General features: G+C 39.0%; 8 protein-coding genes and 6 non-coding genes across 24 annotated transcripts; 6 read left to right on the forward strand and 8 right to left on the reverse strand.

Moving 5' to 3' along the window:
• Positions 1-547: 547 nt before the first annotated feature.
• Positions 548-3926, reverse strand: wapl-1 (the record flags this gene model as incomplete). Of its 5 annotated transcripts, none has more annotated exons than NM_068165.6 (13): positions 548-886; positions 938-1270; positions 1603-1728; positions 1778-1852; positions 1907-2138; positions 2187-2263; positions 2313-2401; positions 2453-2922; positions 2968-3161; positions 3208-3362; positions 3412-3610; positions 3650-3830; positions 3886-3926. In NM_068165.6, the coding sequence occupies 13 exons, from the start codon at positions 3924-3926 to the stop codon at positions 812-814; spliced, it is 2247 nt and encodes a 748-aa protein (NP_500566.1). The 5 variants fall into 5 exon arrangements, with proteins under 5 accessions (NP_500566.1, NP_500567.1, NP_001360111.1 ...); NM_068166.8 differs by having other exon boundaries at positions 554-886; positions 3412-3604; NM_001372798.2 differs by having other exon boundaries at positions 582-886; positions 938-1728; positions 3412-3604.
• Positions 3927-4401: 475 nt separating this feature from the next.
• Positions 4402-5185, forward strand: htz-1 (Histone H2A.V). Its single transcript, NM_068168.9, has 2 exons — positions 4402-4591; positions 4642-5185. Exons 1-2 carry the CDS (start codon positions 4422-4424, stop codon positions 4892-4894), a joined length of 423 nt encoding a protein of 140 aa, NP_500569.1. The 5' UTR covers positions 4402-4421; the 3' UTR covers positions 4895-5185.
• A 331-nt stretch (positions 5186-5516) lies between these two features.
• Positions 5517-8083, forward strand: chat-1 (CDC50 family protein chat-1; the record flags this gene model as incomplete). Of its 4 annotated transcripts, NM_001028161.4 has the most annotated exons (6): positions 5517-5614; positions 5905-6215; positions 6286-6376; positions 6514-6659; positions 6826-7021; positions 7637-8083. In NM_001028161.4, the coding sequence occupies 6 exons, from the start codon at positions 5518-5520 to the stop codon at positions 7840-7842; spliced, it is 1047 nt and encodes a 348-aa protein (NP_001023332.1). The 4 variants fall into 4 exon arrangements, 3 of the variants coding, with proteins under 3 accessions (NP_001023332.1, NP_001040979.1, NP_001368332.1); NR_138505.1 differs by having other exon boundaries at positions 5518-5614; positions 6514-7021; positions 7637-7842; NM_001047514.4 differs by lacking the exons at positions 5517-5614; positions 5905-6215; positions 6286-6376 and having other exon boundaries at positions 6558-6659; positions 7637-7842.
• On the reverse strand, positions 5624-5848 carry R08C7.17. Its single transcript, NR_053093.1, has one exon. It is a non-coding gene; the product is annotated as an Unclassified non-coding RNA R08C7.17 (non-coding RNA).
• R08C7.19 lies at positions 5692-5825 on the reverse strand. Its single transcript, NR_101910.1, has one exon. It is a non-coding gene; the product is annotated as a small nucleolar RNA R08C7.19 (small nucleolar RNA).
• Positions 7925-18316, forward strand: R08C7.12 (Flocculation protein FLO11-like; the record flags this gene model as incomplete). 4 transcript variants are annotated; one of them, NM_001268332.2, is made up of 7 exons in its annotated part: positions 7925-8396; positions 9759-9851; positions 15845-15951; positions 16629-16753; positions 16929-17078; positions 17131-17506; positions 17835-18316. In NM_001268332.2, the coding sequence occupies 7 exons, from the start codon at positions 8326-8328 to the stop codon at positions 17918-17920; spliced, it is 1008 nt and encodes a 335-aa protein (NP_001255261.1). The 4 variants fall into 4 exon arrangements, with proteins under 4 accessions (NP_001255261.1, NP_001294628.1, NP_001255262.1 ...); NM_001307699.3 differs by lacking the exons at positions 7925-8396; positions 9759-9851 and adding an exon at positions 11540-12934 and having other exon boundaries at positions 17835-18305; NM_001268333.4 differs by lacking the exons at positions 7925-8396; positions 9759-9851 and having other exon boundaries at positions 17835-18221.
• On the forward strand, positions 8965-9062 carry mir-243. The gene has a single exon (NR_002386.2). It is a non-coding gene; the product is annotated as a pre-microRNA mir-243 (primary transcript).
• R08C7.1 (uncharacterized protein) lies at positions 10062-10205 on the forward strand (the record flags this gene model as incomplete). The annotated part of the gene is made up of 1 exon (NM_068170.1): positions 10062-10205. The coding sequence occupies one exon, from the start codon at positions 10062-10064 to the stop codon at positions 10203-10205; it is 144 nt and encodes a 47-aa protein (NP_500571.1).
• R08C7.16 lies at positions 12699-12768 on the reverse strand. The gene has a single exon (NR_053095.1). It is a non-coding gene; the product is annotated as an Unclassified non-coding RNA R08C7.16 (non-coding RNA).
• On the reverse strand, positions 12959-13123 carry R08C7.11 (uncharacterized protein; the record flags this gene model as incomplete). The annotated part of the gene is made up of 1 exon (NM_068171.1): positions 12959-13123. The coding sequence occupies one exon, from the start codon at positions 13121-13123 to the stop codon at positions 12959-12961; it is 165 nt and encodes a 54-aa protein (NP_500572.1).
• R08C7.18 lies at positions 17729-17789 on the reverse strand. The gene has a single exon (NR_131471.1). It is a non-coding gene; the product is annotated as an Unclassified non-coding RNA R08C7.18 (non-coding RNA).
• Positions 18257-21418, reverse strand: M01H9.2 (ShKT domain-containing protein). Its single transcript, NM_068173.4, has 7 exons — positions 20083-21418; positions 19898-20032; positions 19769-19845; positions 19458-19720; positions 19069-19397; positions 18800-19010; positions 18257-18518 (listed from the first exon to the last, which is right to left on the reverse strand). The coding sequence occupies exons 1-7, from the start codon at positions 20231-20233 to the stop codon at positions 18365-18367; spliced, it is 1320 nt and encodes a 439-aa protein (NP_500574.2). The 5' UTR covers positions 20234-21418; the 3' UTR covers positions 18257-18364.
• A 2112-nt stretch (positions 21419-23530) lies between these two features.
• Positions 23531-23652, reverse strand: M01H9.7. The gene has a single exon (NR_053096.1). It is a non-coding gene; the product is annotated as an Unclassified non-coding RNA M01H9.7 (non-coding RNA).
• A 17-nt stretch (positions 23653-23669) lies between these two features.
• M01H9.5 (uncharacterized protein) lies at positions 23670-26673 on the forward strand. Its single transcript, NM_171320.6, has 4 exons — positions 23670-23791; positions 24371-24570; positions 25143-25314; positions 26539-26673. Exons 1-3 carry the CDS (start codon positions 23676-23678, stop codon positions 25277-25279), a joined length of 453 nt encoding a protein of 150 aa, NP_741376.2. The 5' UTR covers positions 23670-23675; the 3' UTR covers positions 25280-25314; positions 26539-26673.
• The last annotated feature ends 2 nt before the right edge of the window (positions 26674-26675 follow it).

Below are 26675 nucleotides of genomic sequence, written 5' to 3' on the forward strand. Positions count from 1 at the left end.
TTGAATTGTAAACTTTTGAAGAGGTATTGGCTTGGGAGTTGGTTAAGGTTAAGGATAATGTCGAGGCATTTTATTACGGGAACACTAAATTCTGAGAATGCGTATTGCACAACACACTTGACGCGCAAAATATCTCGTAGCGAAAACTACAGTAATTCTTTAAATGACTACTGTAGCGGTTGTGTCGATTTACGGGCTCGTTTTTCGAAATTAATTTTTCTGGTTTTTTCGAATTGTTTTTCGTAATTTATGTGTTTTTCTTGTAAAAATTTCACCGATTAATAAATTATTTCTGTAAATCGACACAAGCGCTACAGTACTATTTTAAAGAATTACTGTAGTTCTCGCTACGTGATATTTTGCGCGTCAAATATGTTGTGCAATACGCATTCTTAGAATTAAGTGTTTCTATAATATTAGTACTGTAGGAGTACTGTATGCTTACTGTAGTTTAGGAAATACTGAATTTTAAACTCTTGAAGAGGTATTAGCTTGCGAGTTGGTGATAGAATTCGCCGCAATGCCAATTTATATAATCCGCCGCAGCTAATAGTAAGTTTTATAAAAACGAACGAAAATTGTTTAGACAATCACGGATTTATCATAAATTCACAAAATAATCACCAATCCTCGTCATAAAATCAAATAGGGACACATTTCAACAAAAAAAAAACAAAATAACCGAGATCAAAGTGACCTGAAAAATGTGCCAGGGGAAAAAGAGTGTGCTATAAGTGATACAGGTGAATTGAAAAATGAGAAAAAGTTTAGCATTATACAGAAAAAAAAGAATCAAGAAATAAACATTAAATCACTCGAGCCGCTCGAGGTACTCAATCACACGCTCGATAGCCCGGAATCCCGAATTTGATTCGACCCGCTTCGCCTGAAAAATCACTTTTATGTATTGAAAATTCAAAATAACTCAGACTCCTACCATCGTAGCTTTCGTGAAATCGTACAACCGCTTCAATTGCGATATCATATTTTGGAAGTTTTTGCCAGGCAGGTGCTTCCGAACCTCGTCGAGATGATCCTCGTTCTGTTGGAGAACGAATCCGACGAGAAGAGCGTGGTAAGAAGCGATTACACTGCCTTCCATATGAGCCGAGGCTTTGTTCATGACTTGTTGAAGAGCATGAACTACATCCACTTGATCCATTCTGTCCATTTTATTCCGATCAAGCCGTCCGTCTTTCCTGACACCATCCTCGTCACTGCTTTCGTCTCCACCCTCTTCTTCTTCTTCCTCGTCTCCGCATCCTCCTTCCTGAAAAATATTTTTTGTTATTTTTTAAATCTTATCTTGATTATTAATTCAAAGGGTATCTGGCACGGGACCAGCGTGTTCTACAATAAAACAGTCCCAGATGAAGTGAAACTCCTGTGTACTGTAGCATAGAAGTTTTGGATTCTTGCTACAATCTTGCACAACTCCTGCATAATCTTGCGCAACTTTTCAGGAGTCTTGCGTAGTTTGCCACAACTCCTGCAGACTCTACGAACTGCCAGGGATTTAGAACTCAAAATCTTAAATTTTTTGTCGGTTAATTTGCCAATTTTTCGTTAATATCCTTTTCGTCGGGTCTGAATTCAACATACATCAAACGCCAATTCCCGATCCAGATCGGCATCGACAATTTGAGCCTGAGATTCATGGTAGACAAATAGCCGTGTGATCGCCTCCAATGCTGGAACTTCTTCAACGTCGTGCCCGGGAATCACCATCTGAAATTAAAGTATTTTTAATGTAAAGTTCAAATTTCTTTTCACAAACCTTAACTGTCTGGGCTATCAGAACTTTTCGGTTCGCATTGCATCGTTCCACAAGATTGGTCAGAAGTGAAGTCATCTGAAAATTTAAATTAAAAACTCTTATTTCCAATTTTTGAATTTCAATTCTCACCATCACATTGATATCATAACTATTTTCTTTCCCAAACTTCGGCGCCAAATATGTGAAAGTTGTGATCGCATTTGGTAGGAATCCTTCAATTTGACCAAGTTTCGAACAGCATAGCTCATTGTCGTGCGAGATGTTGATCAAAAGACGGCACATCAGGGCCAGACACGAGATGTACTTTTTGACTTCTTCCTCTGCAAGTTGATGAACTCTATCGAGAATTACTTGGAGAAATCTGAAGGAAAATATAATAATTTTTTGCATTAATTGAACGATTTCTCACTTGGCCAGGCTGCTGATAAGAATATTCGATCGATGAGATATCAGAAACGCTTGATTCTTCTTGTGGAAAACGGAACTCTGAAAAAAGGGAAATATGAAAAATTGTGAAATTCGAAAATTGACTCACTGATTCCAAAATTCTAAAACATCGATTTAGAATCAAAATGCTATACGTATCATCGGCATTGTCCGCAATCAAGTTTACATTTGTTTCAACTGAAATTAATTTCATATTTTTAATATTGGGTCAAAAAAACTCCAACTCACTTTTCGCAACTACAAACTGGAGAATTCCGAGATTCAATAATTCGCTTTTCAAATTATCATCATTCACAGAGCGACTGCAGATAAAAACGAGAGCTTCAATTATCAGTGATGATGGAGTCAAGCTTTCCTTTCTCATATCAAATGACACCTTTTGTCCTCCAACTTCTTGCTTTTCGATGTACGAATTGAACACTTCCCAGACCATATTCACAACTTTATCCTTGTCTTCTGGACGTTGCTCGAATTTTTCGATACGCAGAAGTTGCGAGACAAGTCTCAACGATGGAAAATCGATTTTAATTGAATTAAAGTCTCTTGTGAGCAAATAGAGAACTGTCGAAGCTGCCAGCGCGAATAGATCATCTTCCGGAGAGTCCATAAGCGCCTTGACGATACTTTTTGTCATATTCTCACTTTTGATAAACTGGCGGAAATCTGGAGAGACACACTTCTTCGCAAGAGATATTGCACTGAAATTTGATAATTAATTTCGTCCAAAAACATTTTTTTACTACCTGAGGCACTTGACTTTCATCGATGCGTCGGAAGATTGCAAACTGCTCAAAATGTAGACGAGATCTTGTTTAAAATCATCGTATTCTCCGGATTCCCGCAGCTCATTAGCCTCCTTGATATGCCTGACACGAGATCCATACCCAGAAGCAAGAGGTTTCGAATAGGTGGATGTCGTCGCATAAACCGGCTGACGCTGAAATAATTTACTGCTGAATACATTTACATTGGAGTCGACTAACCGGTCGTGCAGAGACTGCTGGCTGGTTTGGTCTACTGGAATAGCGATTTGACGATGAAGAAATAGTTTTCTCATCTTCGTCATCTTCTTCTGTTGTCCATTTGTGTGTATAAACGTGCTTCTTCTCTTGTTTCGGAAAGAATTTCGCACCACCCACTGAAACACCATAAACGTTCATTTAAATTTGAATTTATAATATCCTTACTGTCAATTTCATCTTTTTTTTTCTTCTGAACAGGAGCCGTTGTCCTCTCACCAGCCGGATCGTAATCGAATCCTCGACTTTGAGATTTCCTTGTCCCCCTAGACGGATCAATTGCCGAATCTTCCATTCTTCTGTTCAGGGAGGAGGTGGAAGATTGGCTCAGCATCTCCGGCTCGCTGTCGTCGCTCAGATTCTGAAGCTAATAGGATATGATAAACTATGGCTGGATAAAGCTTACTGTTTCAGCATTTCCTTCTGAAAGCGTTTCCGGAAGGCTTAGTGGTGGTGATGAAAGCTGATTCACAGGTACATCTGGAGTGTCAGGAACATCTGGGGAGTCGGAACTGCGTACTGATGGTAGCTGATCATCTTCTATACCTTGTTGTGCTAGTGTAGCTTGGAATCTTTTTCGGACGATTCTGAAAAAAATCATTTTATTTTTTGTCTCCGTTTTTAAAAAATTTATCGACTTACGGCTTGGAAAATGGGTCGTCCGAATTAGCATCCGACGACATGTTTCTTGAAATTTGAATATTTGTCACCGGAACCCTTCAAGCTTCGATTTTAAAACCGATTTTATTGAAAATACCGGTTCGCGCGCTTAAAAATTGCAAACCGAGAGCTCCGCCGTAAATCTACACACCCGACCGTACCCCACCTCGTTGCGAGACCCTTGCGTATCTAACTAGCTGGCAGCGTGCCAAAAAGGAGGAGTCTCTCGTTTGCGCGCGCTTTTGAGAGTTGATTTCTTCGTTCGAATGTTTTCCTGTTCATTTGTGCATAAATTGCACTACGATTTTGCACTAATGTTTTTGTTTGTATTTTGATCGAAAATCAAGTAAAATGTATTCTTTCTGGTGTTTCTGAACTGCTTTTACCCATTTTTCACTATTTCATCATTGTTTCTCTGGAGATTCTTCGCTTTTATCGTAATTCAACATTTTGTGGAACGTTTATCGATTTTTTTAAACATTCTGTTCTTGTTTTCAGAAGCTTCAATCTAGTTCGCAATGGCTGGAGGAAAAGGAAAGGCCGGAAAGGACTCCGGAAAGTCCAAATCGAAGGTCGTATCGAGAAGTGCTCGCGCTGGACTCCAATTCCCTGTCGGACGTATCCATCGTTTCTTGAAGCAGAGAACCACTTCCAGCGGACGTGTCGGAGCTACTGCCGCAGTATACAGGTACTGATTCCATATTCTTGATAATAAAATTCTAAAATTTGTTTTTTCAGCGCTGCCATCCTCGAATATCTCACCGCCGAAGTCCTCGAGTTGGCCGGTAACGCCTCCAAGGATCTTAAGGTGAAGCGTATCACCCCAAGACATCTTCATCTTGCTATCAGAGGAGACGAAGAGCTCGACACTCTCATCAAGGCCACCATCGCCGGAGGAGGAGTCATCCCACACATCCATCGTTATTTGATGAACAAGAAGGGAGCCCCAGTCCCAGGAAAGCCAGGAGCTCCAGGACAAGGACCACAATAAATGCTGGACATACCTCAAATATCTAAATAATCTAATATTTTTCTCAATTTCACCAAAAATTAATCTCTCATCTATCACTCCCCAATAGGCGACGAATTAATTTGATCACTGCCTCATCCAATATTCTTTTGTTTCATTCCTCCATTCACTTTTTAAATTAAATTTTGTAAAGCCAGATACTCGGCCGCTACTCAGTCCCCAATTCAACTCCAAGTTGACTATGCTAACCGTCTGTATATCAAGCATTTCAAATGTTCCCACTTTTAAATGAATAAAGATCTCGAATGGAAATGTTTGCAGATAGTCGTTGGTCAGTTGAATTCTGCAATTTCTAAGCTATTTTACATAAAACACTACGAGCTTGGAAATTGGAAATTTTGGCAAAAAACAGTTGTTTGTGAAATGAGTCAGGTTTCAAAAAGGACGAACATTGGGAAAAATCGATTCGGCAAACGCGAAGAAAGAGATTTAGAGAAGCAAAGAAAGGCCTCACCATGACGCATAAAGTCAGTTGTTTGTGAACTAACTGCGTTTCATTCGTCCTTTTTTAACCTTTTCGACCAAATCTTTTCATTTCTAATTTTTCGATTAAAATGTTCACAAAAATATCAAGTTGGTTTAGAATGCCGCCGAGAGACGCCGTTCCGACGTCGACGCAAGTGAGTGGTATTGGTGCTGACGGGGTTCAAACGGAAAAAGTGCTGAAAAATCGGCCGAAGGGTGAGTTTTTCGTGTAATTTTTCCAACAAATTTCAGTTAAGCCAGAAGTTTTGAAGTATTTTCGAAAACGGAATTCACAGTGGGTGGAGCCGAGAGTTTGAATTTCGCAACACCCGCGCGCTTTTTGCGCAACCCTCGCACGGTAAAAAACGCGCGAGGGTTGCTGAAAAAGCGTGCGTTGGCTGCAAAATTCACAATTTCGGTTCCGCCCACTGAATCCTGTTTGATTGGGGTCTCAAATATTTTCAAAAATACCACGCTTGGCTTCATAAAAACCCTTTTTATTGCAGCAAGCGCCCTTCGACAGCAAAAACTCCCCGCATGGCAACCGATTCTCACAGCAACCACAGTAATTCCAACGGTTTTCGTCATCGGAGCCATCTTTCTACCCATCGGCGTCTTCCTATTCATCGCTTCCGACGCGGTTTCCGAGTTCACCGTCGAATACACCAATTGCTTATCACCGTGCCAATTGCAAATTAATTTACCAAATGCGTTCGACGGAGACGTCTTCTTGTACTATAATCTCGAGAATTACTATCAAAATCATCGGCGATACGTGAAAAGCCGGAATGATCAGCAATATCTTGGAGATTTGACGGTAAATTGATTCAAATTTGAAGCAGCGACGCTATAGAATATTCGTTTATTAAATTTTAAATTGCTTTCAGAACGTGAAGGACTGTGCTCCATTCGACATTGACCCTGCGACAAAGAAGCCAATTGCTCCATGCGGTGCGATTGCCAATTCGATATTCAACGGTAAGTGTCTTCGATATTCCGAATGACCTGAGTATCTCGCTGTGAGCAGCAGCAGCTGCGGTGGGATACCAACGCTGTGTGCTCAGCCGCACGCATCTGGCTCTCCTAAATTCACCGATTAACCAATCCATTTCCAGACACTTTCACGCTGGCTCATCGTGCCGACACAGGCATCGTTACCATGGTACCCGTGACGACTCAGGGTGTCATCTGGAATGTGGACAAGGATCGGAAATTCAAGAATCCCCCGTTGAATGATGGCAACCTCTGTGACGCATTCAACGTACTGACGTCATAAAATTAAGGTCACACTCACACACACACTGTGCTCGCGCGCAACAGCTGTTGATGTGTGGGGCTCATTGTTCTTGTATAGAGCTGTGTTGACAATGGGAGAATAACAAAAGGGGAACATATTAATGGAGAAATTAAAAAAAATCAAATTACAGAATACCACGAAACCACCGAATTGGAGCAAAAATCCGTGTGAAGTTGGCGGTTTTGAGAACGTGGATTTCATTGTTTGGATGCGAACGGCAGCTCTTCCATATTTCAAAAAGCTGTGGAGAATAGTCGACCGGACCACGAATCCATTGTTTTCAAATGGACTCCCCCAGGGAACTTATATTTTGACAGTCGAGAATAGTAAGCACATACATCGACGCGAATTTTACAATTTGGGAGTCAATAATACGATAGTACACGACCAAAAATTGTTGAAATGGAGAAAATAATAGAAAACGAGAAAACGAGGAAATTTAGAAATACTACACAAGAAAAACGGGAAAAATGCTATTTTTCAACTTTTCGTTCGAATTTCCGCCTAAATGAGAAACCATTGAAAAGTTTTTCGGAGAAAGTCGGAAAATCGTGAAAAAAGTTTATATTTTAACAAAAAAAAATTCTTATCGAATTTTCTTTGTTTTGATGAGAGAAAACATAAAAAATGTAATTTTCTTCTAAAAAAAAGAAGGAAAATGGCCAAAATTTCAAGCTAGTTTTGGAAAAATCGGAATTTTTGTGTAAAGTCGAAAATGTTTCTCCTTTCTAGTTTTTTTTCTGATTTTCAGTCAATTTTTGGTTTATTTTAAAAAAGCAATAATCGATACTTCACCTTTAACGGACTACATATGTATTTCCTATATTTTTAGATTTCAACAATTTTCGGTCGTGTCGAGACCTGCTACCGTATTCTTACAACACAAATCGCAAAATTTTAGCATCTGGTTAATATTTCCATTCAAATTTCCCTCTTTTCAGACTACCCAGTTCAATCATTCGGCGGAAAGAAAGAGTTTGTGATATCGACAACAAGTTGGGCTGGAGGCAAGAACTCATTCCTCGGAATAGCCTATCTCGTCGTCGGATCCCTGGCCATTGTGCTCGGCGTAGTCTTCATCGTGATTCACATGAAGTTTGGACATTCGATGAACGAGTTGAGCAACGTCTCGGAAATTCATCACTGAATATAAAGCCCTCTCACACATACATACTGTACACTTTGTTTGGATAGAAAACCCCTGCCATTCTATTTTCTCACTTTTTTCCTTCTATTTTCTCAATTTTAACGTGCGACTCTGAAAACTACCAAGCTGCATGCATCGGGTACCTAACCGTTGTTTCTGTGTTTTTATAAGACAATCAATTGTGATAGAATTGCAACGGTCTAAAATGATGTGAACTTTGAATAAAGAAACACAAACACTTTTTCCAGAGATCGTGTGACAATGACGTTGACGCGAAGAAGGGGGCGAAAAACATTAAAATTTCGCTTGGCTTGTTTAAATAATTCTCTAGGAAAATTAGGGGAAAAAACTGATAACAGCGCGACCGCTGTCCTCCGACCCGCCGGCGTGATACTGATAACCACTAACATACCAAATATTATATATTTTTCACTTTTTTTTTCACAATTCACTCAACCAATTGGCTGAATTTTCCGAGAAAAAATGGCGTCTCCTCATGCCGAAAATGATATGGTCCCCGAAATGATTGACCATCGACATTTGCAAATGTGGAAGTTGGTTTTTTTTTTAAGTTTTCCAAAATTAAAATGTTTTTTGTTCTTGCTTATATGTTTGCCTATTCTCCTGTTGTTTAAAAAACATAAGCCGCACGGTTTTTTTTCCTGTGATGACAACATCAATGTGATTCAGAAAAAGGCGGAATGGAATGCGGTGTTGAAAATTGATAAGCGAATTTGTTCATGAAACACGTGGAAAATGAAAAAATTTGAGAATTTCATCAGCATGTTACGCGTTACAGGAACCAAAAATTTTGAGAATGCGTATTGAGCAACATATTTGACGCGCAAAATATCTCGTAGCGAAAACTACAGTAATTCTCTAAGCTTGTGTCGATTTACGGGCTCGATTATTGAGATTAATTTATTCTCGAATTGTGACAGCGATATTCAATTTTGCTTCTTTGATTCTTCGTCTTAAAATTAAATCGTCACACACGTTACAGTAATCATTCAAAGAATTACTGTAGTTTTCGCTACGAGATATTTTGCGCGTCAAATATGTTGCGCATTACGCATTCTCAGAATTTTGTATTCCTGTAATATGTGTTACTCACAGAAATTCTGTTCACGCATAAGCCTGATATCTCGGTGCGATCGTACCGTATCGCTCACACTTAGATTACGGTACGATCGCGGCGGGATATCAGGTACGTGATTGGAAGCTGTGCAATTCTGCGGAAAGTGCTCTTGGATTTCGCTGCGAGACCCAAATCGCGAAATTTTGGGTCCAGTCTCGAAACTACAATTTTTCTTGGATGCGAAAAGGTGTGCGTCTTTAAAGAGTAGTGTAATTTCCAATTTTTATAGATTAATTCAGGGGTGGGCGGCAAATCATTTTTTCAGGCAAATCGGCAAAATGTCGGAATTGAAATTTCCGGCAAATCGGCAAATGTTTTTCGTAGAAAAACAGAACAGTCCTAGTTTTCGCATAATTTTTTTTGAATGATTTTGAAGAAACATATATTACGGGAACACAAAATTTAGAGAACGCATATTGCAAAGCATATTTGACGCGCAAAATATCTCGTAGCGAAAACTACAGTAACACTTTAAATTACTACTGTAGCGGTTGTGTCGATTTACCGTCTCGATTTTCGAAAGTAATTTGTTCGTTTCGTCGTATTATTCTCTCATTTGTTGCCTAATTTAAATATACTATCGATGAATAAACGAGTTTCACTCATTTCAAAATTCGAGCCTGTAAATCGATACAAGAGCTACAGTAGCCATTTAAAGAATTACTATAGTTTTCGCTACGAGATATTTTGCGCGATACGCATTGCCAGAATTTTGTGTTACCGTAATAACACATTTCAAGCACAAAAATACAATAAAAAAATAATTTAACAATTCCAGATGGCTCCACAGTCGAAGCGGAGCACGTGGCAACACTTCGGAGACATCCTTCGAATCTTCTGTTTCAGTCTCTACGAACAGTTTTGATTTCAGGTAAGCAGTCTGCTTCCTTGAATTGCCTTACTCTGTTCCCCCATTGTCCATTAACCTGTCTTTCTCTACCACCCTCCTGGTCTCTCACACTATTTCTTTGGCCTAGATTGTTCGAAGAAGTCGTCTTCGTCGCTGCTGCTGCTGCAGCTGCTTCCATTTTCTGATACATTACTCTCCGTCGGCTTCTGAAATATTCTTCTTTCTTTAAAAATGGGCCCACTCGCATTCATAATTTTATGTCAATATTCTGGAAATCTGCTTGTCCAATTCGTTTACTACGTGCTCGCCGAATACGTGCTCGAAAAGTTCGATCGAACTCCGCCGCCTCCGGAGCAAGAGCTTTTTCTCAATTGACACGTTGATTATTTTTTCGGGGCGAATCGGAGGGGACGAAAATAAACGATGTTTGATGATTCGACCTCTGTTATTACACACATACACACTGGAATTCCGGTCCCCCCTGAAGTGATAACGGATTGGGTGGGATGCGAGAATGTGTTTTATCGCTTTTTATTCGCAGATTGTCAGCAACAATGTCACCTGAAAATATCTGAAATTTTTTGGGAATTTATTGTTGAAGTGAAAATGGATGCCAAAGTACAGATCAGGGGTGGATGGAAACGATTTTTTTCGGCAAACCGGCAATTTGCCTGAATTGAAATTTTCGGCAAATCGGCAAATTGCCTGAATTTAAAATTCCGGCAAATCGGCAGAATGCCTGAATTGAAATTTCCGACAAATTGGCAAATTGCCTGAATTGAAATTTCCGGAAAATCGGCAAATTGCCTGAATTTAAAATTCCGGCAAATCGGCAGAATGCCTGAATTGAAACTTGCGGCAAATTTCCTCACTTGAAATTTCCGGCAAATTGACTAATTGCCTGAAATTAAAATTCCGACAAATCGGCAAATTGCCAAACTGCCGGAATTGAAAACTAACGATAAATCGGCAAACTGCCTGAATTCAAATTTTCGGCAGATTGTCTGAGTTGAAATTTCCGTCAAATCGGCAAATTGCCGAATTGCCGGAAGTGAAAACATACGACAAATCGGCAATTTGCCTAAATTCAAAACTTACCACAAATCGCCAAATTGCCTGAATTGAAATTTCCGGCAAATCGGCAGATCGGCAAGTTGCCGATTGGCCGAAATTGCCGGAAAAACGGCAATTGACGAAATTTTCCGGCAAATTGTGGTTTTGTACATTTTTTGGGAAGTTTCAAAATTTTAAAAAGATACAGTTTTAAGTGCTTCGGTCTCATAAAACATCCCTCTAAAAACATCCGACAAATTGATGTTCGTCAAATCGGCAAATCGGCAAATTGCCGGATATCAAAATTTCCGGCAAATCGGCAAACTGGCAATTTGCCGATTTGCCGAATTTGTCGACAACGAAATGTGCCGCCCTGGTACAGATACACTTAATTTACGCTTGTAAACTCATAAATTTCGCGCAAAACTTGCAAAGTTCCGACCGTTTCAAAAACTATTTTAAGAAAAACCAATTTAATAAATATTCAAAAGTTTTCAATTATGAGAATTCTGTCAGATCTCTTCAAATATCAGGCAACAAAATTCGTGTCAAATTTAAAATTCCAAGAATGACGTGCCCTGAATCGAAAAAAGTGATATGATTCATTTAAAGTCAAAAGTGAAATAAATTCAACCTAAATCTGAAAACATACCGGAATTTCAACCCCGACAACGACGTCAAACAGACGAATTCCTTAGACAGGTGAATTTATGGCACAAAACTTCAAACTTTTCCTGTGTAAAAATTATTTTCCCGTGTTTACTGCTTGAAATTTCGGAACTTACTTAGATCAAGTTTCCCTGTCTAGCTGGGGCTCCAGTTTCAAAAGTTTTCAAATTTGGACTAAAGTTCAACTTAGAGATCTTTTTTTAACTGGTACGATTTATGAAAGAATTTTTCAGGGAACAAAAAAGCTGGTAAAATACATTTTTAAACATAAAATTAAAAAAAAACAATGTTATTAAAATTTGAGTTTTCAAAAAAATTATGAACTTTTTTTTTTCAGAAATATACCAAAAAATAACGTTTTCAGATTTTCAAAAGTTTGAAATACTGGTTTTTACATAATTTTCGAAGTATTTTTTTTAACTTTCTGAACAAAAATTTTGAACAAAAGAAATTTTTTTTTTGAAAAAAAAACTGAGTTTTTTTTCTATTTTTTTAAGAATTTTATTTAAAAAGCTCCCAGACGCCCCTAAACGTGCAAAATGTCTCGTAGCAAAATGTCTCGTATAACCAATTAATACATTATTTCCGTAAATCGACACATGCGCTACAGTAGTAATTTAATGAATTACTGTAGTTCTCGCTATGAGATATTTTGCGCGTCAAATATGTCGTGCAAACGCATTCTCAGAATTCTGTGTTCCCGTAATAATGCACTTTCAGATCTATTCTTTTCTAGTTCAAAGTGCCGCTAAAACTAAATTTTTTTGTAGGGACATGATTAAAACGTCATTGTTTCAAATGACATAGTTTCAGTAGAAAAGTCAAAAAGTGGCCTGGAATACTTTTCTTGGTAACAAAATTCTTAAAATTTTGTACTGAACATTTTACAGTCTCCCGACTCCAAACTACCACTAGATCATGTTTAATCAACAAATTTTTTTGTCTCGTTCGAAAATAAAAATGTAAAAACTATTTGCCCTCAGTAAGTAAATTTCGTAGAAAGGTCGACTCGGGCTCGGCGGAAAATGGAAAACCAACAAACTGCTTCTTCTCCTTCACCGTATACTTTATTTGAGAGGTGCTCTCAGTTCCAAACCCTTTCGTTTTCCTGTTTTCTCTGATGTCTCTCATGCGAGAGGAAGCGAACAGGAGATGGAGAGAGAGAGAGAGAGAGAGAGAGAGAGAGAGAGAGAGAGAGAGAGAGAGAGAGAGAGCGGAAGAATGCAAAGAATTTAAAAATCGCCAGGCGGAGGGGGACATGTCTTGAGGTGCCCCCATCAGTTCCAATCACTTTTCCCCCGTGGCTCTAAAATGTTCCTGTGCAACGCGACAACTGTGGCTCCACCGCTGACTTGCTGGGATCCATATTGGGATTCAAAATGGTACATAGTTTCAAATGTTTGTCTTCATGTTTTGTCTCTTTGGTGTGTCTGCGTCGTGTACTCCTTTCCCGCGCGGGCGTCTACAGACAGTCGGAGGGCAGCAGCAGCCCCAGCAGCAGCAGCAGCAGACATATAAGAAGAAGAAGACACCCTCCGACCATTTTTCGAATTTTCCGAATTTCTCTGCATCTTTTCCTTGCCTGTCTGCCTGCCTGCCCTCCTCCAACATCATCGCTTCTAGTTTCAGATCGATTTATATTTATCTTTTGTGTTTGTGTGTGTGTATGTGTCCGACAACGTCGCAGCCGCCTTTTTCCGAGCGGATGCGACTAATTGGTCAACTTGCCTTTCGACGTCGCCCTAATGGTTGTCGTTCGTATTTTGTCCCCCTCTCTGCGACGAGACCGTCCGTTTTTTGAACGATGTTTTGTTTTTTTTTTGGAGTGTGTGTCTTTTTTTCTTATCAAATTTTAGGTAGCGCCTAAACTTTTTTTTTGGGTGGTTGATTGGGTTTATAGTTTTGGGCTTCCATGTAGGCGTCAAGACGCCTGCCTCGAGCCTGAATACTGCTAATATACATGAGAGCCTTCAGGCAGGTGCCTATCTTCAATAAAAATTATATTTAAACCCAATATCACCGAAAAATTGGATTTCGAAATTATTTTTTCAAATTTTTGGTAGATTTTCCGGAAATATTTTTAAAACTTTCTGCAGGCTCAATTCAAAATCAAATTTTTTTTGATAGCCTTACAAAATTTTCTACCTAGTTTCCACCATTTTTTGATTGTATGTAAATTAAAAAATTCCGAAAAACTGTTGAGACCTTATTTGGATGGACTTCTAAATAATTTTGAGATTAAAAAAAAAGCTTAAAACAATTTTCATAAAAATCCAAACTTTCACAATTTGAAGTTCTCCAACTCAATTTTTTGGCCATTGGCTGAGTAGCGACTTGGCATATGGAAGTGTGATAAGGAGTTTGATACAACTTACTAGTTAGATTTTCAGTTGGAAATAGAGATTCCGATTTTTTTCTACATTTGAAAATTCAAATATTTCTTGAAAAAATGAAACTGGAGCTTTAACTTTAACCCAAATCACCGTGAATAGAACAATTTCAAATGAAAAATTTGAGACTTTGAGACCATTTTTCATTATTTTTTTTGGCTATTTGTTTCCAATTTCCCACTAAATTTTCATCCGAAAACACAAACATTAAGTTACAGTATCGAAAGAATCCAAAAAATCTCAATTTGAAAATCTCACGTGCCTCCCCCCCCCCCCCCCCCACCGTTTCTTATCATTCCCATCGGTGAAGATTTTGCGTACACGATCATCATATCCAATACATTTTTTTTATTTTATTTTAGTTTTTTGTTCCCTTTCTTGTCTTTTGATTCAAAATCAATCTAAACATTCAAATCCTTTCGTTTCCCAACATCCAAAAAAAATGAATATATACATGTATTGATAGGCAAAGAATGTCCAAAAGACCGGTTAATTGTCGCTAGAAATTTTTCGAATGATTTTCCTATGCCAAATAAATTCTCAAATATATCTATGTACATACATCTCATTCCAAAACGGTTTTTTTTGTTTTTTTATTGAGCTTTTATTTCTTTCGGATTGGAAAAAGTCGTTAGCAAAGATTGATTTATGGTTTGACATCAAAGTGATAAAAATGTCGATACGGTGCTTTCAAAAATAAAATATCGTCAGTAGGGATAGTGTCTAAATGGATAGCTTAACACTCCAGAATTAAAAAAGATTTTTCCACAAGTTGCAGCAGGGGCAGAGCGGCAATTGCAGTTCAGCAAATTTTTTTGTCGACAAATTCGGCAAATCGGCAGATTGTCGGTTTGCCGATTTGCGGGAAATATTCATTTCCAGTAATTTGCCGATTTGCAGAATTGCCGGAAATTTTGATTTTTCGCAAAGTGCCGATTTTCCGATTGCCGAACATCAATTTGCCGGAAACACTTAAAACTGTGCCTTTTTGAAATTTTTTTCCCGTTTCTCTAGATATTTACATAGAATTTACTTTCTTTTTAAAATAGATGTAGGAACATTCATAGGATGCGCACAATTTTGTAATTCTGAAATTTCAAAAAAAAAGTGCAAAACTGCAATTTGCAGTTTTTTCCGGCAAATTCGGCAATTCGGCAAAGTGACGATTTGCCGGAAACTTCAATTTCGGCAATTTGCCAATTTGCCGCCCATCCCTTATTGGCAGTTATAAGTTTTGGTCAGTTGCTAAATAGGCCAGACCTTATTTAGATGAAGTTTCTTAGACGGGTCTAAAATTAACTTTTTTCAAATTCTTCATACATTCAAGTTTTTTTAAATTAGCAATTCAAATTGCTCTAACTCAATTTATGATGAATTGACTGAGTAGCGACTTGGCCAATGAAAGTGTGATACGGAGTCTGAAAAACCTTGGGAGTTGTATATGAAGAATTCGACTGTCTTAGTTCAAAAATTGATTCCATATTTTTTTTGTAGTTTTTAAACAATGAACTTAATGACCGACGTTATTTTTGAAAAGTAAAAAATATTTTATAGGTACTGAATTGTTTTTAATTAATGTGAGAGGTGTCTTGAATTTTGAAAAAAAAACCTGTTAAAGTTGTTTTTAAACAAAGCTTTTCAGATTTATTGAAATATGTGCCAAAAGCGTTAAAACTTTTCCTTTTTTTTATTCCCCCAATATTTAACGTGTTAGACAATAAAATCCCGTACCCCCTACTCTCAATTATTCCAATGGACTCTATAAAATCTAACGGGCGCCTACCTCTATGTGTTACGTGCTCTCCCTTGTCCTCTGGTGTCAATTTTGTTTAACCCTATAATTTTGAATTGCGTGTGTATGTGTGTTGGCCCTATCTCACTTTACGTTTTTCCAATTTTCAGCGCCGACATGTCACGGTCGATTGACTCGTCGAGCTCTCGGATGCTTCCATCTCCGATCACAAACTTCGTGACACCTTCCTCGTCGTTCTCGAGCCATCAGATGCATGGTGAGTTGGGATTTTTGAACGGGATATGTTTCACTTGAAAGCCAATGTTGAAAAATGGTGTAAATATTTTTAGCTGGAAATTTCAAAGGCGACCTCACTGTTGTGTTTTAAAATCGAATTTTCCTGATCAGCCGCACTAGTTTTTGGAATCTGAAAAAATTCGTTTCTTTTCTGATGATTTTTGCATCAGGGGTGGGCGACAAACGATTTTTCAGGTATATCGGAAAATTTCCACAATTGAAATTTCTGGCGAATCGGCAAACTGGCAAATTGCTGATTTGCCGAATTGGCTGGAAAAACTGCAATTGCCGAAAAAAATTATCGGCAAATTGTGGTTTTGCGCTTTTTTTTGGAAAGTTCAGAATTTCAATTTTAATCGGCATAATTGTACGCTTTTGAAAAGCACTCAAAATCTATGGAAATATATAGAAAAAACGGAACAAATTTCAAAAAGGCACAGTTTTAAGTGTTTCCGTCTTATAAAAAATCCCTTTAAAAACTTCCGGCAAATTGATGTTCGGCAAACGGCAGAGTTGGCAATTTGCCAAAAATCAAAATTTCCGGCAATTCGGCAATATGCCTATCTGCCGAATTTGGCGACAAAATTTTTTTTCTAGAGTACAAGCTGAAAAAGTTTCGATTAGGGGATATTCAATTTAAAGTATTGAAAATTTCAGACATCTATTCCCTGGCAGCCAGTTACCTCCAGGCTCCACCACCACCATACACTCCAACTACTGCTTTTCATCCACATAATGCTCACCAGCTTCTACTACTTCATAATATGACAGCTGCAGTGCAGGTAGCGTATTTTTTCCAATTTATTTGAAAAGTTTTTGTAAATAAATTTGAAAATTTTCGACCACATTTTTTTTCTGAAATTTGTTGCAAATATAATTTGCAAAATTTTGAAACACATAATAATTTTTCTCGTATTCCAATTGTTTCAAATTTTTCAAAAATCCCCCATTTTCCAGACGCCCGAAGATCCGGATATTGACGTGGTTGGCCTGGCTGACACGACGAATCTAGTGTCACTGAATGACAAGGAAGATGAGGAGAAGTTGGATCAGACTACCGAGTCTGAGGAATCCGATCGAATCAGCATATCTACCACCGAAGAATGCGTGAGTCTTAGTTCATTGAAAAAAAAACAAATTATGAATTTCTCAATTTCAGCCTCTCGATCTAACATTCAAACCAACATCACTGGACTCTCCAACATCTTCCACTTTCATTCCACTCCGACCATCTGTGATCATTGATCATCACATTCCGAAACCACATACATCCGTGCGAAGATCAATGTCATCTGTCTCATCATCCGCTTCGTCCACCCAGGAAGAGGTCGCTGCTCACTTCAGACGATCCCTGTCCGGAAAATGGCCAAAGAGGTGTAAAGTGAATTCGGAAGAGGCTCGGAATTCTCCACTGAGACGCCGTCCATCATTCAACACCCATACTTCTGTATCCTCGTTGTCCGTTCATTCTGTGTCTCCAACTCCGCCGGTCACCTCGTCTGCGCAGACGATTATTGTGAATAATCACTGTTCTGGTGAGTTTTTTCAGTATTTTCTTTGTTGAAGCTGTGCGTTGCAGTTAGGCAAATTTAATGCTACACATTTGAAGCGCAAAGAATGACTGCTACCAAGCGTAAGGCTGAGCCTAAGCCTAAGCCTAAGACTACGCCTACGCCTAAGCTTAAGCCTCCGCCTAAGCCTCCGCATAAGCCTAAGCCTAAACATAAGTTTAAGCCTAAGCCTACGCTTAAGCCTACGCCTAAACCTTAGCCTAAGGCTAAGCCTAAGCCTACGCCCAAGCCTAAGCCTAAGCCTAAACCTGAGCCTACCTTAACAAAAACTTAAACTGCTCAATTTTTCCAGACACAACCCTCTCGGTGGCCGATCATTTCCGTCGCGCCCTGCTCGGAAAAGGGCTCTTTGATTTTCAACGGAAATCGAATAAGTGAAAACTTATACATTATTCTCTCTTCCCTCCACCATCATATTTGTTCTGTATATTTTGCACATTTATTTTTTTTTGCTCATTACCCATTACAATTACTCACAATTTATTTTACGCCCATGACTATTATTTTTCCGAATTTTCCCTCTTTTTTTCAATTGTGATTCAAAAAAAGTCAAAAGTCCCCCAGCACATTCCCACCCGGTTAGAGATATATTTTCTTATGTCTATGTCATTCGTCATCCAGTTTTTTTGTATTTTTATTTTGAAACAGAAATAATTAAATACTCTGAATTTAAAAAAAAGTGTACCTAAATACACGGATAATTAGGCACAAATATTTAATATCAAGTTTTATTATTTTATGTCAAATCAAAATTCAATAATACATTAAGTTAAAATAAGAGATCTAATAATTGGAAAAAATAAAAAAATAATACACATAAAGTTATCCTAAAAACCGATCCCTCCGGTTTAATGAGCTTTTCATAAGTTTTCGTGTCGAAACCACTGACGCCATAAGAGGAGAGTCGGAAAAGTAGAACTGCGGGATCTTGCAGAATCCGCAGCTTTTTGCACAGTACAGACGGAGGGCTGATTTGCTGGAATTTGAATGATTTGGAGCATGTTTAATGGTGGCCACGTGGCGTCAGGCTGTCTCATTGCGATTTGATCTACAAAAAATGCGCGAATTTTTCACCCAGAAAAAAAGTGACGTCAACACACTCATAACCATGAAAAATTAGTTGAAAAATCTGCGTCTTTTCTATCGCATTTCTCGAAGATCAAACCAAAATGAGGAACCTTGCCACCACGTGTGGTATCCAATTTTATTTGCTGTGGGGTTACTGTAGGCTCGTGTGTTATATCCAGGATGCCTCACCTAAAGTCATGCTGACAAGCTCCGCTCTCTGCCAACTGCTCACATGTCTCGAGCTCATCTTTACAGTCGGACATGGTCTTAGCCATATCGCTTGGCGGATTACAGTACTCACAGGTCCTTGGACAGTACTCACTGGCCACTGAAAGCTTACATGCTCCTTGAGCCTTCACCTCAGCGCAGTCGATTTTGATGGAGTCGATACATTGGTATCCTGAATATTCTTTATTTTGTTAGAAGTTTTTTGGTGACGAAGTCGTAAAAAAACGTACCACTGCAATTTTTACAAGTAACCGGGCACAATTTAAGATAATATCCAGGTCGGGAGAGACATGTATCCGCAGTCACGTGCTTACAAATCACCTCATCCTTATCCTTACACCCCAGGAGATTTATCAGTGAGGACATCGATTTTGGATTCAGATCGTTTTGCCCAGGAGTCAGAAATGGCTCGACAAGTTGCATGGGATTTGGAGCAATTGTGTTGAGCTTTTCGTCCGGGTACTGAGGGTATTGGGAGTAAGATGAGAAGTAATTTTGTGGTGCACGGCGAGAAGAGTCAAGAGATGAACTGAGTCCGAGGGTCGGGGACCAGGGAGAGCTGAAAATATATGGTTTATGAAGTGTTAGCCCGATATCACCCGTACTAGCCCTGACTTACTATGGCTGTGAAACTTGCGGTTGAACTGGAACGAACGAGTACGGACTGTACACACTGATAGGCTCGATTCTCATCGGCTCCGGCTCTGGCCATATTCTCTGTGGCTCGGGTATCATCAGCTCTTCCATATGAGCGATCGGATAGTCAATCACCGTCGGATGCTCCGGTATCGTGTAGGTAGTGTCATCCAGCTTCTCGTATTTCGGCAGTGGTGGGTTGATGAATGTCCCATTGGGAAGCATACGGGGCTGCTTCATTCGAATCTAGAAAAGTTTGCAGAGTGAACCCGGAAGATGTCGGGCGCTACTTACCGAGGGACTTCTAGTTGTGGTCGTCGTTGTGCTGGTGGCTGCTGGGTTTCTCTTGAATTGAGTAACAGGAATAGTTTCTGAAAAAAATCCAGGCTAGGACACTGTACCCGATTTAGCTGTACAACTAACTTGTCCGCTTAGAGTCAGGCTTCAACTTTGCGTAGCATTTTCCACATAACCTCGGGCAGTAGTCAGATAGCATATCATCGCAATCTTTCTTCCGTTCGGCACTACACGTAATAAATTTCGAGTCCTCGCAAAAATCTGTAATTTTATGTTATAGCTCAAATGCTCAGAACCCTAAAACTCCCCACCTGCACAATTTCCACAAGTCTTCCTACAGTACACCATAGCATATCCAGGACGTACTTCACAATCATTCGGATTACAATATGGACTCTTATCTTGACAGGAAGAAGCATTGGTAAATGAGCAAAATATTAGAAACAGTAGAAGTTGAAGCATTCTTGTAAAACTTTACGAAAAAGTGAGAGGTCAACTGAAGCGTGCTGTTGACTTGTGTGTGTGTGTGTGTATATTTGTAAATGTGTGAACCAATTAACGCAAAACGGAATGAGCAAAAGAAACTCGATATATGATGTTGTGTCGATTGATGATGGTTTTCTGTTTCGAGTTGGAAAGTGCGGGTACTTGAGCTCGCCCCAAATGCTCGATGAGCTTTATCTCCCCGTGAAAACGTGTAATGGTCATGGATGTCCCTGGCGAAGAAGCTCCGGAAACATGGCAACATGTTTGCTCACTTTTTATGTGATTAGCAAATAGTCAAACGTCACTTTTGGAGGAGCACCGGCAGCTTACTTTGGTAGTTTTTTGGGGTGATAAGGATAAGGATAAGGTAGTTAAATTATTTAGTGATACGATTTTTGAAAAATCATTAAGAAAAAGAAGAAAACACAAAGAACCTTGAACAAAGCATGGAAGTTTTGCTCCACGAGCCCTGTTGTTTACGGCCTTTATAGCCCGGAAAATTGCACCCCATCGGAAAGATGTGACACGTGTAGTCAGAGTGTCCCATTTCAGTTTGAGCTACGTAGATCTACGAGAATAGCGGGAATTCAGACGCAGACTTTTGAACTGATTTTGCATGGTTAAGTTAATGTTCTGACGTCACATTTTTTTTGAGAAAAAAATTCCGCATTTTTTGTAGATCAAGCCGTAATGGGACAGCATGACACCACGTGACGTAGGAGGGCGAGAGCTGAGGCCCTAACACGGGTTTCAGGAAAATTTATTGAAACATCTAAATTTGATAATTTTTGTGTTAAAAAATACATTGGTTGAGAAAATTTGGATTTTTGAAAAATCAGAAAAATGTCGGAAATTTCAGAAAAAACAACTACATATAAATCAGAAATTTCCAAGTGTTTCTAGAACATTTCAAAAATTTCTCGAATTTTCCAGAAGCTTCTCTCTTCATTAAAAAATTTTCTCGATGCTACCAAAAGCATCAAGAACATTTCCGAATTTTTGCCAAAAAAATTGTCATAGAAAATTTAAACATCTCGCCATAAAAATTTGAATTGCCCAATCCCTCTTCCGTACCCCCGAGTGACGTCACAAATTTTCAGGTAAGCCCAAACAAAACCTAACTTTTAAAAAGGAGCCCATGATGCTCCAATGCTTCTTCACAATTCAAATCCCTAAACCCCTTCCCTAACACGTTTTTATGCCCATCAGTGCCACCTGATTGACTCTGCCGTCTCTCCCGTTCCCACACTCTCTCTGCTCCAACAAAACCATTCAGGACGCGGCGAGCTCATTATGTGTGCTCAGGTATCATCACGTTTCCGTTAGTGTTGCCACGCCTTTTCACGTAAACCGTTTCTTCGATTAAAGAGCATGGGAGATGAGGAGAAATTAGAGAAAAATAGGTTTTAAGGGTTTGAAACCGGTGTTCGAAAGAGGGGTTTGGAAAGGTATAAAATCGGTTTGGAGTTGGGAATTGAGAGGTTAATGTTCCTTTTTCTTTTCATTTCTGTTTCTTCTAAAATGTTCATAAAAAACCAGGCGATTTCCAACTTTGTGACCTGAAAGTTGGAGCCAGAGCTCCTTATATGAAGAGCGTGTTCTCCGAAAAACAAACATTTGCGCAGCCCCCCAGCTTCTAACCATAAACGGACATATGCTCGCGGAGCAGGCACATAGTTACCAAACAGTAACTAGATTTGAGGGGAAACTTTCGGTATTTGAGGTTAGGGTTAGTACGGGACAAGTTTCAGCTATTTTTAAACATGACACCGACGCGTTTCTTCATGCTTTGGGCGGTAAATAGTGCACTTTCGGTAATATTTTGTAAATTCCAAAAAAAAGCTCCAAATTTTTCTAACTTCACATTTACAAAATTCTCTTTTTCTCCTCATTGTGTAATTTTTTTTTTCGAAAGTGAAAAAAAAGAAGTATAGAAAAATATTTGCTCTCTTTGAAAAGAACTTACTTTCCGCTGAAAATTTTGCTCTAAAACTCCCTCAAAGTTTTCATGTTCCTTGCAATCAGCACATTGATATTTGAGTCAATTTTCGAGCAACGTTTCGAATTTTAAACTAAAAGCAAGGGTATATTGATGAAGTTGAAACATTATAATTTTTTTCTTTAAAAATTTCCTTTAAAAATTTCGACGCAATAATAAAATAGGTGATTTTGTAAATGTGTCGCACATTCTTAAGAAAATCTTCAAAAATCAGGACATAAATAAGAGAATTATATGTTTCAGATTTATGTACATTTTACCTAATTTTCTAAACCTTCAATGCACTAGCAGCCGACACCTTGCAGGACAACAACTAGTATAGACCTGCGAGGTGTCGGCTGCTATAACATTATTCGGAATGAAGTTGGAAAAGTTATTTTAGTTACATAATATAGACCAGATTGAGATGATCATTCTGTTAATCGAAAACTTTTTGCTAGGAGTCTTAGTTTTCAAGGTACACCGGTTTGAATTTCATTGCTCCATTTTACCTGTTTTCACTTTTTAGGAGCCATATTTATGTACATTTTACCTAATTTTCGAAAACTCTAATGTACTAGCAGCTGACACCTTGCAGGACTTGACAGCAAAAACTTGTATAGGCCTGCGAGATGTCGGCTGCTATAAAGGTGCACCGGTTTTAATTTCATTGCTCCATTTTACCTGTTGTCACTTTTTAGGAGGCGTTTTCCGGGTGTTTTTCATGTCCCTTAAATGGATTTAGTTATCAATTTTTTTCCAGATATTTTAGACGTAATCTACTATTAGTTTTCGAAACCTTCCAACCTCTAAATTTTTAACTTCTATACTTTACTAGTTCTTCTTCGAAATCAATGTTCATCGACAAACTCTGAGCTATTGTTATTGTAAAATGTGTGTTATCAGTCACTCTAGTTCAGTTAATCAGTGTCAGGTGTTGTTTGTACAAGTTTCACAGATTTGCTTGGAAATTAGTACTATAGGTTCCGGTCTTTCTTGTAATTTCTCACTTTCTGGAGGCGTCCGGGGCCATTTCCATAGATCCCTTCCAAAAAACTTCACGTGATCGAGCACAGACCATCTTGAGCCACAAAAAAAACCTGCCGAATCGCGGAAGAGCTTCCTATATTTGCGTTGGCGCGATGCCCATATTCCGAGTGTTGTTTTCTCAATCAGCTGACTAATTTCTTTGCGGTGGTGGTGGTGATGATTGTTCCTGTAGCTTTTGAGGAGCATCACATCACTCCGCATCATCACCATCATCCAAGTTTGTTCTTCCCCTCGGAGCAAACCGTCCGGAAAAGCGTGGAGCTCTTTCCGAGGCTCTCCGCTTGCCGCGTGCTCTTTCGATCCGGCTCATTAGTTCAGGTTCAACCTCTTCTCATTCGTCGCTTTTTGCACACATTTGTGCTCTCATTCTGTACAAAATTGCAGGTTGTCATGAGACGACTACTTATTGTACTGACCACCTGTGCGTTTACGGATGCCATTGGAACAATGTTGGTTCAGGGACGAGCGGACACTATTCGCACTCTCCGGGATATTGTCAGAAACTCGTGAGTTACCTTTTTTTTGTTATTTTGAGTTGTTATTTGTTGACCTTTCCTGAGGCTAGGCGAGGCTAGGCGAGGCTAGGCAAGGCTAGGCGAGGCAAAGCTAGGCGAGGCAAGGCTAGGTGAGGCGAGGCTAAGCCAGGATAGGCGAGGATAGGCAAAGCTAGGCGAGGCGAGGCTAGACAAGGATAAACAAGGCTACGCAAGGCGAGGATAGGCGATGCTAAACGAGGCTAGGCGAGGCTAGGCGAAGCGAGGCTAGGCTAGACAAGGATAAACAAGGCTACGCAAGGCGAGGATAGGCGATGCTAAACGAGGCTAGGCGAGGCTAGGCGAAGCGAGGCTAGGCTAGACAAGGATAAACAAGGCTACGCAAGGCGAGGATAGGCGATGCTAAACGAGGCTAGGCGAGGCAGGGCGAAGCGAGGCTAGGCTAGGCTAGGCGAAACTATGCGAGGATAGGCGACGCTAGGCGATGATAGGCGACACTAAGCGACACTAGGCGATGCGAGGCAAGGCGATTGCTAGGCAATTTTACCAAAACCAACCAGAGGCCATATTTGACCTTTCTCCGTATTCCAGAGCTCACCCACCCACTTCTCTACACAGACCACTTCACAAAGAAACACCAGAACGACTTTCAACCCCTCCAGGCATGATAATCAATACCGAAAATCCAATTCCCCACTTATCGAAAAAATTGAAAAATGCCAAACGTCATGTCAAATTTGTCGGAAAGGCTCGTGCACGGAGGCATATCGGGAATGTAGTCGTTGAGTCAGGTAATATTTTGGAATTTCTGGAATATTGACTTTCTGATCAATTCTGAGATATATTTTTTATTTCTAGGTTGAGGGGATATAACTGTTTAAAATTTTTTAAACGTTGTTCTAATTTATTTAAATTAATTTTTCAATTTTGCACATAAAAATCAATTGGCTGGATTTTGTTTGAATTCCCGGGCAAATGATTGACCTAGTTTTGGAATTTTGACGGTTTCCGATTGTATTATAGGCTCGAAACACAATATTCAATTGACGAAAAAAGTGAAAAAAAAACCTTAAAAATAAAGCCTGAAAAATCTAATAAAAGTCAAAACTAGGTATTGTATTTTATTGTATTTATTACGATTCAAATCGTGATCAAAAATAAATAGTGAATAGACATGAATAAGTTAAGGCCCAAACATCATAGGTCACTAATTTGTGCGGGCATTCAAAATTAATTAATGTCTTTCTAATTTTTTTTTTGAAAAATCGAATAGATTATTAAAAATTTTGAAACTGCCCTCTAAAAATCTGAAAGATTTTCCAGGAAATTCAGAATTTTCTTAGGCCAATGTGACCAATTTTAGGCCAGTGTGACCACGTGGATCTGATGGATTGCTCGGATTTCGAGACAGATGAGATGACGTGCATGTTAACTGCAACTGGAATGACATGTTGCGTATGTACAGGGCTCCTCCGAGCCGCCAAACGAAGCCTTTTCTGAGTGTTTTTGGCCTCTTTTGTAGAACAAGAGATTAGGTGAGTGAAATGTGGGTCCCAACACGATCGAAACTTGAAAAGAGAGGCTGAGAGATAGAGTATGTTCCTTAAAAGAGTACAGTAGTCCTTAACAGCACGGTACTGTACTTTTTAAAGGCACAGGCCCTTAAGTTCAAAATGCTTCGCCGCGTCGAGACCGTACAGGCTGATGTGAAGAAAATAACCAAAACTCAAACATTTAAAGCCGCAGACCCCATCTGCTTCTAGTTTTCTCTCGCAAGTGAACACAATTTTTCGTTTTCCAGAACGTTTCCCAAAAAATTTCCAGCAAAACAATTTTGTTTGAATTCGTTTTTGTTTGTTGACTTTACGATTTCCGGTGAAAGAAAAAAAAGAGAAAACAACAAAAAACATTGTTTTCCTGTCAGTCTCTGTGATGACAACATTTCAATTATTATCAGATCGACGAAACCTGATTTTTATTGTTGTTGTTGTTGTCTTTTGGCCGGCAAGCGCGCTCTATTGATAGATTTTTTGGATTTGCAAACTGTGAACGAATAATAAAAAAAAATGTTCTGTGGAAAAATTGCCTATTTTTTAATTATAATATTTATTACAAAGCCGCGAAATGTTTAACTTTTTGCGCTAGACTCCACACGGCTTTCTTTGTTAAATACGAATGTATGTGCGCCTTTAGAGAGTACTGTAACTTTGAATCTTTGTTGCTGCGGAATTTTAATCGATTTTTCATAGTAGTTCGCTAAAAATAAATAAACCATAATAAATTTTTTACATTAACAAAAGTTGGAAACTACAGTACGTACTCGTTAAAGGCGCACACTATTTGGTATTCAATAAAAAATGGCCTTGACGAGACCTGATACCGTATTTTTTGCCCGAAACCCGCACTAAAACCGGTTTTTTTAACTGTAAACCCCAATTAAAATACTGAAGTTCTTAAGAAACAATATATATTTAAAAAAATCGTTAAATTAAAATAATTTCTTCTTTCGCTGTGAGACCCATAAAAACAAATGCATGCGTGCGCCTTTAAGTCCGAAGCTTTTCGTAGCCTGGAAATTTTCTCAGTAGAGCGCAGCTTCAACGGATTAAAACTTGAATTTTTCGGAAACCCCAGACGAAAAAGAAAAGCATAAAATTTTCGTTAATATATATATTTTCTTGTTTTTCACTTCAAAATTCTGTTTTACTGGTCAGAATAATATTATTCCAATATATAATGACGATGTGTTCTATTTTCAGATATGACGCCCCACCACTGCCAGCAAGTTGTAAATAATTATGTTCCCCCACTGCCGATCTCCTCTCGCCACACGACTTGATTGATAATTGATTAAATTCTGCGCTCCTGCCTTCCTTCTTTCGCCCGATCTCCCCTT

The sequence above is a fragment of the Caenorhabditis elegans genome, chromosome IV (assembly GCF_000002985.6).
Source record: "Caenorhabditis elegans chromosome IV".
NCBI lineage: Eukaryota > Metazoa > Nematoda > Chromadorea > Rhabditida > Rhabditidae > Caenorhabditis > Caenorhabditis elegans.